The sequence below is a fragment of the Oncorhynchus masou genome, chromosome 10 (genome assembly GCF_036934945.1).
Source record: "Oncorhynchus masou masou isolate Uvic2021 chromosome 10, UVic_Omas_1.1, whole genome shotgun sequence".
NCBI classification, from domain to species: Eukaryota; Metazoa; Chordata; class Actinopteri; order Salmoniformes; family Salmonidae; genus Oncorhynchus; species Oncorhynchus masou.
In genome coordinates, this window is record NC_088221.1 from 27,993,858 (window position 1) to 28,009,430 (window position 15,573).

Here is a 15,573-nt window from a genome sequence, read left to right on the forward strand (position 1 = left end):
GACTGGAGGCACTAATCAGTAAGGTGGATGTGATTGCTCTGGTCTGATGAAGGAAACATGCAGGTTAGGCAGGGCGCTTGATTGCTCGGGCCTGGACTCACGTCTTTGTCAAGATAAATGAGTCAGGCAGATGTTGACATGCTCTTAATTGAGTGTTTGACATTATGAGTCTCGCATGAAATCACTGTGACGCTAGAGTGACTCAGAATGGCTCCGAGGAGGAGAGAGCGAGGGATGAGGGAGTGAGCACAAGAAAGGGCTAGGTTCAGGCAGATTAATGGGTGAATCCATTACCACAAGAGTATTTGTGCGCCCATTAGGCCCGGTGCTGTGTAGTAATGTTTCCTGTCGTCATCCTGGCCTTTCACTCTCACAGGTCCTCCTCTGAAGCCATTAGAGCACAGTGGGGGACTGAAAACACACACTCATTTAACACAGCTTGCCATGTCACACACACACACAGTGTTTCCCTTTGCCGGTAATTGACAGCTTTTGGCTAATAACAAAAAAGGAAAAAGCTGATTAATAAAATTGTTGCCGGACAAATTGACCGGGAGAAAAAACAATCCCATTGCAAAATAATGCTTTTTATTTATTCGATGGAAATACATTTGACCGTCATGCTTATCGGTCTATAGGTTAATTTGCTAAATTTAGTGGAATTAAATTGGTGCGTGTGTATTTTTTAGTTAGTCATCATGTGTCTTATTTATCACATGTGCACAGCATATTTTGAGCGGACTATCTCTTGTCAGACCGCTCTAGAGATGCTGCTGCAGCTCCTCAACTTATTGCTACTGGAGTGAAACGTGCTTTTATAAGCTCAGTCATTGTGCAACAATTCTAACAAATCGCGTGTTAAAAACAATTTTGATGGCCACGATTTAAAAAGTGCTACTGTTTTTATTTCTCTGGTAATTGAATCCCGCCTCCCATTCGCCTTTAAAGTGCATAGACAGCGGTAGGCAGGCTATCAGTGTATCACCCACCACTTTACAATGTGACCTGAACGCAGTATTCATTTTGAAAACATACTTCATTTTAAAGGTACTTAACATTTTAACATATTGTGAGGCATGTCTTAACTTGCTTCAAAGTAGCCTAGGCAAAATCCAACCATAGAAACATGGTGGCAATTATTTTATAAAGACTTCCTCATATGCTGAAACCAGCATTTCTCTTTTGTTCTATTGGTTTTCTTATCAACTTTATTTCATTGTCCAGAAGCCAAACGCACAATCCTAGTCATATTGGCGTCCCATCCTAGTTGTTGTATCTTTAGATTCCCCCTCTAAGTTTCAAACAGAGATGTTGATCTCTGTCACATATGGAACTGCTCTCATTAGATGTGCTGTTTAGCACAGTGTTTTCCCAAGAATTGCATTTTGGCAAATGTTTGAAATGACATTTTATTGGCTACTTCACTACAGGAGTTGCATGTTCTGTTAAGATGAATTACCATAATCTAAAAGTGATTTCTGCAATTCTGAGCACTGTGGGTGAATGCCCTAATGGGTTTACACCAATTCATATGGGTCTGGTAAGTTTCTTAAATGGCCGGTAAATTAAAATCTTCCCGGTCACGTTGTCAGTGGCCACATTGTCCTAACGTAAAACCCTGTAAACCCTCATGGCCGCAATAGTCAGTCAGTGAACATATCGCACTAAATAGCACATAAATAACATATAGGAGTATATGTTTGTGAGGATGTACTCATAAATGCATAGGACTCCAGCCCTCCGGTGGGTTAGAACTGCCAGGACAGTGTCTTTATCTGGACTGAGTCAGTTCTTACCACACACAGTGTAAACACATTTCCTATCAATTAAAGTCTGCAGATACACACACACACACACACACACACACACACACACACACACACACACACACACACACACACACACACACACACCCCGACATGATAATGTATTCATGTTTTGAGTTGTAAGTAGTGTGGAGCTGTTATTTTGGTCCTGAAGAGTGGATCGGCACACATTCGGGAACTGTATGGTAATGAAACACAACAGACCTTCACTGTGTCTATTCTGGCAGCCAGTTTACTCTTAAAGAAGGGTAATTAGTATAAAATGCCTGTCTGTCTTGGTGAATTAGTGGCTGCGGTGAAATGGCTCATATCTGTGCTACAGTGGGTGATCCCTAACCCCCCTTCCCCCAATGGTCTCTTCCATTCTCCTCTCCCATCTTTTCTTCTAGCTCTTCATTGTGCAGCTGTCTCTCCTCTGCCAGCCTGAGGGCTCATCTTGAGTGAAGTGAGCTGTAATGGCAGATGTCATCAACACACGTCTCCATTCCCACAGTATCCACCTGACCCTTTTTTTAGCTCTCTGTAATCTCTGTCGCTCCCTTCTTCTTTTTCCTCTTTTCTCTTTGCCCTGCATTTTTATACTTTTTTCACTGTACCCCTGGGTCTGTTAGTCTCTTGCTCTCCCTCCTGCCTTCCTGCCGTGGGGTCAGGTTGTACTTTGTATTGCAGCTGCAAAAACTGATGGCTTTTAGTGTTCTGTTCTCTCCCTTTCTCTCACACACGTCCCCTACTCTCAGACAGGGTTCGGCCCTCAGGTTCTCAGCCAGCATCTCCAGGGCCCCACAGCTGAGTCCACACACACATTAGACATCTTGTCCCCTCGCACAGGTCATGTGGAATGACAATGTTTCACTTCTATTTTCTCTTTTGTATTAGAAAGCTGTCTCCTGCCTCTTGTTGTTGGGTCATTCTATATGATTTCAATCACTTTCTGACTGCACCACTTTTGATTTTAGAATTCAAATAGTGTATTCGGAAAGTATTTCAGACCCCTTGACCTTTTCCATATTTTGTTGCGTTACAGCCTTATTCTAAAATTGATTAAATTGTTGTTTTCCCCTCGTCAATCTACAAACAATACCCGATAATGACCAAGCAAAAACAGGTTTTTATAAATGTTTTCCAATGTGTTAAAAGTAATATTTTTTTTAATCACATTTACATAAGAATTCAGACCCTTTACTCAGTACTTTGTTGAAGCGCTTTAGCAGCGATTACAGCCTAGAGTCTTCTTGTGTATGATGCTACAAGCTTGGCACACCTTTATTTGGGGAGTTTCTCTCATTCTTCTCTGCAGTTCCTCTCAAGCTCTGCCAGGTTGGATGGGGAGCGTCGCTGCACAACTATTTTCAGGTCTCTCCAGAAATGTTAGATGGGATTCAAGTCTGGGCTCTGGCTGGGCCGTTTAAGGAGATTCAGAGACTTGTCCTGAAGTCATTCCTACGCTGTCTTGGCTGTGTGCTTAAGGTCGTTGCCCTGTTGGAAAGTGAACCTTCGCCCCAGTCTGAGGTCCTGAGCGCTCTGGAGCAGGTTTTTATCAAGGATCTCTCTGTACTTTGCTCCGTTTATCTCTCCCTCAATCCTGATTAGTCTCCCAGTCCCTGCCTCTGAAAAACATCCCCACAGCATGATGCTGCCACCACCATGCTTCACCGTAGGGATGGTGCCAGGTTTCCTCCAGGCGTGACGCTTGGCATTCAGCCAAAGAGTTCAATCTTGGTTTCATCAGACCAGAGAATCTGGTTTTTCATGGTTTGAGAGTCCTTTAGGTGCCTTTTGGCAAACTCCAATTGGGCTGTCGTGTGTTTTACTGAGGAGTGTCTTCCGTCTGGCAACTCCACCATAAAGCCCTGATTGGTCTAGTGCCGCAGAGATGGTTGTCCTTCTCCCATCTGTACAGAGGAACTCTGGAGCTCTGTCAGAGTGACCATCGGGTTCTTGGTCACCTCCCTGACCAAGGCCCTTCTCCCCCGATTCTTCAGTTTGGCTAGGTGGCCAGCTCTAGGAAGACTCTTGATGGTTCCAAACTTCTTCCAAGTAAGAATGATGGAGGCCATTGTGTTCTTGGGGACCTTTATTGCTGCAAACATTTTTTGGTACCCTTCCTCGACACAATCTTGTCTCGGAACTCTACGGACAATTCCTTCAACCGCATAGCTTGGTTTTTACTCTGACATGCACTGTCAACAGTGGGACCTCATATAGACATGTGTGGCTGTCTAAATCATGTCCAATCAAGTTGTAGAAACATCTCAAGGATGATCAATGGAAACAAGGTGCATATGAGCTCAATTTTGAGTTTCACAGCAATTATGTAAATAAGAAACATTTTTTAAGTATATATATAAAAAAAATGTATACATTTGCAAAAATGTCAAACTGTATTCGCTATGTCATTATGGGGTATTGTGTGTGGATTGATTAGGGATTTTTTTTAAATTCCATTTTAGAATAATGGCTGTAACATAACAAAAAGCCATGGGGTGAGTACTTTCCGAATATGCATTGTAGAACATCCCTGTTTTATAGTCTCCAACAATGGTATATTATAGAACAGCAAGAGGACAGGATTGAAAGAGGAACATATATTGTCGACGTTGCAGCTGCTTCTTTGTCCTGAAGTCGGCCTTGCAGGCAAAGTGTTGATGATAAAATGTCTCCTTTTGATCCTTTTTTGTATTTTCTTTTCCACAGTACATGGCTCCAGGGAATATCCTAAGCCTTGACCATGTAGCCTAAATCTTTACTTAACTTCTTATGGGGCAAATAAACAATACAATTTAACCTCTTGCGACAAGCAAACCCGTATCCGGGAGCGTAGTCATAGCCTCAAATGCATTAGCATAACGCAGCGGACATAAACTTTTCCTATTCATGAAAATCGCAAATGAAATGATATAAATATATTCAAACACAAGCTTAGCCTTTTAACAACACTGTCATCTCAGATTTTCAAAATATGCGTTACAGCCAACGCTAGACAAGCATTTGTGTAAGTTTATAATGGCATAATGCTATGCTAGGCTCTGCTGGCAGCAGGCAACATTTTCACGAAAATAAGAAAAGCAACCAAATTAAATAATTTACCTTTGAAGAACTTCAGATGCTTTCACTCAGGAGACTCTCAGTTAGATAGCAAATGTTCCCTTTTTCCAAAAATATTATTTTTGTAGGCGAAATAGCTCCCGTTTCTTCATCATGCTTGGCTGAGAAATCGACCGGAAAATGCTGCAACTATAACGCCAAACTTTTTACAAAATTTGCTCCATAATATCGACAAACACTGCAAACGTTGTTTAGGATCTATCGTCAAGGTGTTTTTAACATATATATTCGATAATATATCCGTCGAGGCAATTGGTTTCTCATAAGAAGCGATTGGAAAAATGGCTACCTCAGTATTTTACACAAGATTTTCTGCGGGAGACACCATGTGACCACATGCTATATATGGTCCCTGACAGCCATTCTTCAATGGAAATGCCTAAAAAGACGTCACAAGGCTGTAGAAACCTTGGGGAATACGTGGAAAACGTAAGCTCATTCACAGCCATATAAGGAGTCATTGGCATGAGGCGGTTTCAAAAAATGCGGCACTCGCAGACAATATATTTGCAGTTTTGGAAACGTCTGTGTCTTCTTTCCAAAGCTGTCAATTATATGCATAGTCGAGCATATTTTCGTGACAAAATATCTTGTTTAAAACGGGAACGTTTTTCATCCAAAAATTAAAATGGCGCCCCCTAAATCCAAGAGGTTAAGACGGAGAATAGTAAGTTCATTACCGGAGATAAATAACAAAGAACGCGCATTTAAACACTATAGCCAAAATGGAAGCCACTTAGAAAAACATTTTTCCAAAAACCAGCCTGAAACTCTTTCTAAAGACTGTTGACATCTAGTGGAAGCCCTATGAACTGCAATCTAGGACTTCATTTACTCATAATAAACATGAAAGCCATTAGAAACAGTGGTCGGCTGAAATTATTTTTTGTTCTTGGATGGTTTGTCCTCGGGGTTTCAGCTGCCATATCAGTTCTGTTAAACTCAGACATTATTTTAACAATTTTAGAAACTTTAGGGTGTTTTCTATCCACATCTACCAATTATATGCATATCCTAGTAACAGGCAGTTTACTTTGGGCACACCTTTCATCCGGACGTGAAAATACTGCCCCCTACCCAAGAAAGGTTAACTTTACCATTGTATGACAATGTTTGAATCTTACAGTTTGGTGCCTACTTCCTGCTTTACCTTTTAGGTGCCCACTTCCTGTCTGAGGTTATTCACTTCCGGGTTATGTTGTAACCTGTGTGCTGACTTCCTGTTGTGCCCCTTTAGGGAGGAGGAGGAGAGCCTGCGCGATAAGATTCGTGTGGACCACGAGCGTGCGCTGCAGGAAGCCAAGGAGAAGCTGAGGAAGTCCCGGGATGAGCTGCGGGCTGAGATCCAGACGGAAAAGAGCAAGGTGGTGGAGGACCTAAAGAAGAAGAAGGAGGTGCCGAAGCCCCTGCCCCCTGTCCCCATGCCCAAGGTGGTGGGGGTCAACGATGGAGACCCCGTGGAGCCTGATGTCAAGGAAAAACGAGACAAGATCAGAGAGGTGAGGCAGAAGGAGGGAGAAGGGGTGGGGTTGGGGGGTGTGGATGAGTGTGTGTGTGCTGCTGCGCGTGTCCTTATCTTTGTCTTTTGTCTGTCCCTATGTCACGGTCTTCTCTGTGTGAAAGGGAGATCTAGGAGACAGAGATGTGTCTGATAGTTCAGATGCTCTTTCTGCGATGCTGAGTTGGGACCGACAGACAGACAGCCAACCTGAGACCGTTTTCCCCCATCAGTCCATTCTTCCAGATAATTACCTCTATCATGCCTTTCTGAATGCCACTTAGTCAGAACACTTACTGCGGCATGAGGCAAGCCCATTTGCTCTAAACTTTGCTTTTGTCTCCCAATGAGCCTTTTGTTCCCACATAATTATCATTCAGAGAGTATGCTGCCTGCCATACACTCATAGCTATACGGCGGCTGCCTGATTACTTTGTGATTGTGAGCACCAATCATATCTCTACAGAACAAAGGCCAACTGTCATCAAGCAATGTTTTCAAGGAGGGAGGATGGCTATGTGTCGTGCTATTGCAAAATGTTGTAAAATCTTGCGAGACTCTTCATCAACTGCTTTTAGTTACTCCTTGTCTGTCACAAATTGTCTTACCAATCTTGTCATGGAATGGGAATGTGACACACCATCTGTCCAACCAATATCGTCCCTGGAATCATCTCTGTCTTATAATGTTTCTACTTGAACATGTAGCCTTGCTCAAGGGCACGTCGACAGATTTTTCACCTTGTCGGCTCCGGTGATTCGAACCAGTGATCTTTCGGTTACTGGCCCAACACTCTAACCGCTAGGCTAACTGCCAATCATGTCACTGGGTCTTGAAAAATATCTGACTTAAATGTGAACACAAACTAAATGCAGAGGGGATATTGTGTGTAATTGTCATGCCACTCAGCCGTTGTCCCTAGAAATAGAACCATCTTCAATGTTCAGATTCTCACCATATACACTACGTGACCAAAAGTATGTGGACACTTGTTGAACATCTCATTCCAAAATCATGGCCATTAATAGGAGTTGGTCCCCCCTTTGCTGCTTTAACAGCCTCCACTCTTCTGGGAAGGCTTTCCACAAGATGTTGGCACATTGCTGCGGGCACATGCTTCCATTCAGCCATGAGCAATAGTGAGGTCGGGCAGTGATGTTGTGCGATTAGGCCTGGCTCGCAATTGGCATTCCAATTCATTCCAAAGGTGTTCGATGGGGTTGAGGTCAGAGCTCTGTGCAGGCCAGTCAAGTTCTTCCACACGATCTCGACAAACCATTTCTGTATGGATCTCGCTTTGTGCATTGTCATAGTAAAACAGGAAAGGGCCTTCCCCAAACTGTTGCCACAAAGTTGGTAGCATAGAATTGTTTAAAATGTAATTGTATGCTGTAGCACTAAGATTTCCCTTCAATGGGCCTAGCTCGAACCATGAAAAACAGCCCCAGACCATTTCTCCTCCTTCACCAAACTTTACAGTTGGCACTATGCATTCTGGCGGGTAGCGTTCTCCTTGTATCTGCCAAACCCAGATTCGTCCGTCGGACTGCCAGATGGTGAAGCGTGATTCATCACTCCCGAGAATGCGTTTCCACTGCTCCAGAGTCCAATGGCGGCAAGCTTTAAACCACTCCAGCCGACACTTGGCATTGCGCACTGTTATCTTAGGCTTGTGTGTGGCTGCTCAGCCATGGAAGCCCATTTCATGAAGCCCCCGACGAACAGTTCTTGTGCTGACGTTGCTTCCAGAGGCAGTTTGGAACTCGATAGTGAGTGTAGCAACCGAGGACAGACTATTTTTACGAGCTAGCCACTTCAGCGCTTGGCGGTCCCGTTCTGTGAGCTTGTGTGGCCTATGACTTCATGGCTGAGCTGTTGTAGCTCTTAGACGTTACAGTTGACTGGGGCAGCTCGAGCAGGACAGACATTAGACAAACTGACTAGTTGGAAAGGTGGCATCCTATGACGGTGCCACGTTGAAATTCACTGAGCTCTTCAGTAAAGCCATTCTATTGCCAATGTTTTTTTATTTACATTTTTTTATTTGACCTTTTATTTAACTAGGCAAATCAGTTAATTAAGAACAAATTCTTGTTTTCAATGACGACCTACGAACAGTGGGTTATCTGCCTTGTTCAGGGGCAGAATGACAGATTTTTACCTTGTCAGCTCAGGGATTCGATCTTGCAACCTTTCTGTTACTAGTCCATGTCTCTAACCACTAGGCTACACTCCCACCCCAGGGTAGTTTGTCTGTGGAGATTGCATGGCTATGTGCTCGATTTTATACACCTGTCAGCAACGGTTGTGGCTAGAATAGCTGAATCCACTAATTTGAAGGGGTGTCCACATACTGTTGTATATGTAGTGTACCATATCTCCTCCACCATATTCATTTTTCCTATTGGACCAGAGCAGAAATGCTTGCAGGGATTTTTATGCCATTGAAATCCTTCGTCTGGCCGCCTAAGCGTTTTTCCAAACAATATGTATGTTTAAAAAAAAAAAACTTTTTCGGGAAGCAGAAATGCTTTCAGTGTAAACTTGAATGACTAAAACCAGATTTAAAGTACAGTACCATTCAACATTTTGGACACCTACTCATTCCAGGGTTTTTCTTTATTTTTACTATTTTCTACATTGTAGAATAATAATGAAGACATCAAAATGGAAAATAAATATAATTATGTGTTGTATTTACAATGGTGTTTGTTGTTCACTTGTTGCCGTTTTCTTTTGAAAACAGGTCACAAATCTTGCTACTGTGATGGCACACTGGTATTTCACCCAATCGATATGAGAGTTCATAAATATTTGTTTTTGTTTTCAATTCTTTGTGGGTCTGTGTAACCTAAGGGAAATATTTGTCTCTGTGGTCATACTTTTTGCAGCTCAGTTTCCACCTCATTTTGTGTGCAATGTGCAAATAGCTTGTCTTCTCTTAATTTCTTGATACACCCATCCCGTTACCGGGAACATTTTCGTCAACATCCACTGAATTGCAGAGCGTCAAATTAAATTACTAAAAATATTTAATTTTAATTAAATCACAAGTGCAATGTAGCAAAACACAGCTTAGCTTGTTGTTAATCCACATGGCGTGTCAGATTTCAAAAAAGCTTTTCGGCGAAAGCATACCAAACGTTTATGTAAGGACATCTCTCTCAGCTAGCAGCCAAGTAGATTGGTCACGAAAGTCAGAAAGCAATAAAATGAATCACTTACCTTTGATGATCTTCGGATGATTGCACTCACGAGACTCCCAGTTACACAAATGTTCCTTTTGTTCCATAAAGATTATTTTTTATCCAAAATACCTCCATTTGGTTGGTGCGTTATGTTCAGAAATCCACAGGCTCGAGAGGTCACGACGGGGCAGACAAATTCCAAATAGTATCCATAAAGTTCAGAGAAACATGTCAAACGTTTTTTATAATCAATCCTCAGTTTGTTTTTACAATATATAATCAATAATATTTAAACGGGGACTGTAGCGTCTTCAATAGGACAGAGAGAGAAAATGTCTGCTCCAAGCTGTTGCGCATGCAAAACGCTGCTGGCACCCAGCCATCCAATGACGCAATGTGATCTTTCTCGCTTATTTTTAAAAATAAAAGCCTGAAACTATGTCTAGACTGTTCACACCATGGGGAAGCCATAGGAAAAGGAATCTGGTTGATATCCCTTTTAAATGGAGCAAAGGCAGGCAATGGAACAGAGAGCTTTCAGGAAAAACGGCACTTCCGGGTTGGATTTTCCTCAGGTTTTCGCCTGCAATATCAGTTATTTTATACTCACAGACAGTATTTTGATCGTTTTGGAAACTTTAGTGTTTTCTATCCTAATCTGACAATTATATGCATATTCTAGATTCTGGGCCTGATAAATAGGCAGTTTCTTTTGGGTACGTTTTTCATCCAAACATCAAAATACTGCCCCCTACACTCAACAGGTTAAGAGCCGCGTGTGCTTTCACGCTCCCGGCATGGCCATCTGTCATACCCAACCACAGTGTAATGACACTGATTTCTCATAAATTTAATAAAATTATATTCGTTACATGCTTCGTAAAGGAAAGAGAGACATATTGCTAACTTGCAGGCCTTCCCAACAATGTAGAGAGAAAGATCATAGAAAAGTAAAACGCATAAATAAATCTAATAACAAATACACAATTCGTAATGATAACTTGGCTATATACAAGGGGTACCGAGTCGATGTACAAATAGAATGCTTACTTACAAGCCCTTATTAACCAACAATGCAGTTAAGAAAATATTTACTAAATTAACTAAAGTAAAAAAGTTACACAATGACGAGGCTATATACAGGGGTTACCGGTACCGAGTCAATGTGTGGGGGTACAGGTTAGTGGGCGTAATTGAGGTAATATGTATATGTAGGTTGGGGTAAAGTGACTGCATAGATAATAAACAGCGAGTAGCAGCAGTGTAAAAAAAAGGGGGATCAATGCAAATAGTCAAAGTAGCCATTTGATTAACTGTTCAACAGTCTTATGGCTTGGGGGTAGAAGCTGTTAAGGAGTCTTTTGGACCTAGACTTAGCGCTCTGGTACCACTTGCCGTGTGGTAGCAGAGAGAACAGTCTGACTAGGGTGGCTGGAGTCATTGACAATTTTTAGGGCCTTCCTCTGACACTGCCTGGTATAGAGGTCCTGGATGGCAGGAAGCTTGGCCCCAGTGGCGTACTGGGCCTTACGCACTACCCTTTGCGGTAGGATGACGTGCATATGCCATACCAGGTAACAATGCCAACCAGTCAGGATGTTTTTTAGGATGAACTACTTCTCACTCTGAAGCACCATTCTGTGTTATTTGTGAAACAGAAAAGTAATCACCGCCAATGCATCTATAGAATAAGTAAATATGAGAAAATAAGATCCATTCCCCACAGCACAGTGCTATAAGCCTAATTCCCCATCTAACACGACCCTCCACTCTGCAACAGATTAATCTCAAGAGAGCCAATCTAGGTTTCTGCTTTGTGTGACACACACTGTAGTAAGCTATGCCCATCTGATACCGCCCTATATCCCCAGAAGAGAAGCACTATCTGGTGACCAGCATCCATAATTCATGAGAATGTATGCCTCTATACATTATGTATGGATGTCATGGATCTATATTTCAACACTGTCCTCTCTGCTGGAACCCACCTCGGTAAGTGTGGACTTGTTTGGCCCCGCTATTTCATTACCATTTTGGTGTCGTTTAGCACATCTCTGAAATGGAGGTGGTGAAAAGAAAGGGAGATGGGTGGAAAAGACACGTCTGTATTCCAGGCAAACCATAGCAGCTAAATGCTAAATATAAGCCTAAGAAGCAGGGTGGTGCTACGTTTGATTAGTGCTGGGCTGATGGAGAGAATGTGACAGGAATTGGCACAGGACAAAACAACCCCCAATTCTGCTCACCTCGACTGTTGCCACGGTAGCGCACCTCAGTGTTGTTATCTCTGTATGTGGTGTTTGAACAGATTAAACGGAAGCAGGGAAAATAATTTATCCTGCCTGGATTAGCGTGAGAGATGAGAGGTAGAAATGGATAGACTTGGGCGATATCGAAATTGTCATACATTCATACCGACCTTGTGCCATACCGGGATATCCAGTAATACTGGCACTGAACACAAGGGGATCTGTTTTCAAACCCCACTAATCCAAAGGTTACCAATGCTAACAAGTATATGTAAAATCTCATAGAGAATGCAAACTAAATGCTAACAAGCACATTGCAAAAATTTTTTATGCAGTCTGACCTAAACTTTACAAGTATACTAGTAACCAAAAAATGCTACTCTACTGCACGCACAAAACAATCAGGGAGGAGATTTTCTGCTGTTACCAAGCGACTAACTAGCGACCAACTAGCAACTAAATTAGCAAACCAAATGCACAACTGCAGAGCATTAAGCATTTTTTTTTTATTGTTGCCTTCTAGATATCTTAGAACTATTAAGTGAAGTATTTAGTCTTAAATTCCGTACTGTAACTAGATCACATGACGCATACTGCACAACAGTGAGTGACTCACAAGGTTCCAGTCTCGGTCTCTCATCATTGTGTGCTTGTAAACAAACATCACGTGACTGGGGACTACTGGTAACCTTCATAATGAAAAATGATGTGACAGGTTAAATGAAGAATGCAATCGTATTGTATGAGTTGACTGCAGGTATTTACTTAAGAAGTACCTAAAAATATTCAACAGTTTAACAGTGTTGACGCCTAGAAACTGAGAAGTGTTTTTTTTTTGTTTCATGTTGTCATCTTACTGGGTTGCGTACCTGCCTTCATGTGTCTAGGGGTTTGACTGCTTCACAATTGTTTTTATGAGGCCGACTCTGTGTGACGCTGAGTGGTGTGTCTTTGAGAAGAGGTAGGAGACTGCACGCAAGATAACTTCTTTGTTTCACAATTTTTATGGTTTATTTTTAGTCGTTACATTTCTGTTGCCCCATAAAACGTAATGTTCTCCCTATTGTATAGTATTTCTACTTGCCTGACCCAGACAATCTCGTCATGACAATGCAATAATCCATTTAGTATCCTTTCAGCTCGAACAATACGTAGTACTGGGAAATGGGAACGGGATTGTGGTGTCCATGCCCTCTCTGTATGTGGCTGCCTTTTGAAACACTCAATGACAGGTGAACTCTCTGGCTCTAATTTGTAAACTATATTCTCTTAGGGAGCATCTGCAAACGGACAGCCTCTGATCCATGGTCCTCTCACCACTCGTTAGGGACCGTTCAGTCTTGGCAGGGAGAGTGAGAGGAAAGGAGTGTTTCTTTGTTTAGCGTGTTTGCCAGGCTCTCTGGGACCTATAGAGGTCAGAAGAGGGGTGTGGTGTGTTGGCCTGCCATACAAGGTGCCCTGGGGGGAGAGGACTGGGAGGCACAGGGACCACCACTTCAGTGCCAGGTTCATGGCTGACCATATACCCAGCATGTGAGAGAGAAAGAGGGGGCGAGGGAAGGGGCATAGTGGTGCAGACAGTACTCAAGGTCGGAGAAACAGGGAGAGGGAGGTAGAATATCAGTTAATTTATCCCAAAGAAAAGTCACAGCAGTGTAGAGAGAAAGTGCCAGAGGGAATGGGCCCAGGGAGGTTTAGAGCATGGTCATTCATTTGAAGGCAAAAGCTTCTCAACCAAAAGGTGACTTTTTAAACATGATCTACTTTAATATTGTACTACTACCCAAACTTGTTCACCTGACTGCCCTGTTTACTGGCTGTGATTTGTATGACCGGGTGTAGTTCCTGAACCGGCCACTAGTTGTGCTTCCATGTTCACACATTGTGACTGGGTCTGAAACCATGATGAGCGTTCTCAGTGGTGAGATCAGTGTGAGAGAACCATATGTTACAATGGAACGGCAGCCGTATCATCCTCTGTTATCTGTTAGGACCCGATGCTAAGAGCTGTTAAAGGGGCCATCTGAGCTACTTTACTGTCTTCTTTTAAAGGGAATTTATCACCCTGCCTGGGTGCCATGAATGTATTTACAGCAGTCACATTTTCACTGCCCTCATGCATCTTCTGAAGGGCCGTCCGTTAGAGCGGATAGGATCCGCTGGTGGGGGAAGGATGGAGGGAGATTTTAAATCCATCAGGCTGACTCCAGAGGTTACCCAGGGCAGCACATTCATAACTCCAGACACAGCTCCCCAAAACTCCAGAGCACCGCAGTAGTTCCGATCGCTTCTCAAGATAATTCCGAGCCCCACCCGATATGACATCGGGACAGATTTTTCTTCACAACCCACATTGAATTGTTTTGAGAGCCGAATCGTGGCCCGCCAAATAAAATCAATATATTTAATTGTTTTTATGACTTCAGAGTAGTAGGCTATTACTTACCTATTCAACATTTGTATAAAAGGAATCCATGCCATGAATTAAGAATGGTATTTTAAAAACTTTTTACAGTGAGAGCACATTGACAACTCAAATCGCTCTTAAAAAAAGGGCCACCTTATTAGTCTTCTTACCTAATGAAAGCCTAAAGCCGATGTAACAAAACCTTTACATTCTTTCTTTCTGTATTTCTGTATTTAAGTCAATTTAAGAACAAATTCTTATTTACAGTGATGGTCTACCAAGAAGCAGAAGGCCTCCTGCGGGGATGATGGCTGTGATTAAAAATACAAATGTTGGACAAAACACACATCACGACAAGAGACATTACAACACTACACAAAGAGAGACCTAAGACAACAACACATGGCAGCAACACATGACAACACAACATGGTAGCAACACATGACAACACAGTAGCAGCACAGAATAGTAGCAGTGTAAACATAGTATTAGGCACATACAGCAGCACGAAGGGCAAAAAGGTAGAGACAACAATACACCACGTGAAGCAGCCACATGTCAGTAAGAGTGTCAATGATTGAGTCTATGAATGTAAAGATGGAGATAAAACTGTCCAGTTTGAGTGTTTTTTATTTTTTGCAGCTACCTGCAGGGAACTGAAAAGAGGAGCAACCCAGAGATCTGTGTGCTTTGAAGACCTTTAACAGAATGTGACTGGAAGAACGGGTGTTGTATGTGAAGGATGAGGGTTGTAGTAGGTATCTGTTATGTTTCTCAGCAAGAACCAAAATTGTCACTCAAACAGAAAGGGGAACTAACAAAGAGTCACTGACAACAACCAAAACGAAACAGGTGTGGTTTTAGGAGGGGTTCTGAAAGACACTCGTGGGGGTCTCCACTGAAAGTTGATTAGCAACAACAACTAGGACCTAAAAGACACCCACCATAAGCAACCACAATTTGCCCAAGAAAAAGTTAACAAAATTAAAACCCACACCAAACTTAATGGAAGAAACAAAAACAGGGAAAATCAGACTAAGGAATGTTTTTCTAGAAATCAAATGGGGAGACTCAACATCTCCACATCTCTCAAGATAGGCCAGTCACTGTTAAATATCACCTGGGCCAGCACAGTTGAAACACCTTCTGACTAACGAGATGGACAAGGAAGCAGTCTTCATACCGAACCACATGACCTTTGTTTTGGAGGTGTTCAGGACAGGGAAAGATTGTTGGACACTAAGAAATCCGGGCAGGGCCCAGCTGAGTGTAAGACTATCATCTGCATATAAGTGGATGA

At 42.5% G+C, this 15,573-nt stretch overlaps 1 protein-coding gene across 1 annotated transcript in view; it reads left to right on the forward strand.

The window, feature by feature from the left end:
• The window catches only part of man1a2 (mannosidase, alpha, class 1A, member 2), a 136,811-nt gene that overhangs the window by 27,372 nt on the left and 93,866 nt on the right, over nt 1-15,573 (forward strand). Inside the window, exon 4 of the mRNA XM_064976489.1 lies at nt 6,169-6,430. Within this exon, the coding sequence (XP_064832561.1) occupies nt 6,169-6,430 (262 nt within the window). The remainder of the gene's footprint in view (nt 1-6,168; nt 6,431-15,573) is intronic.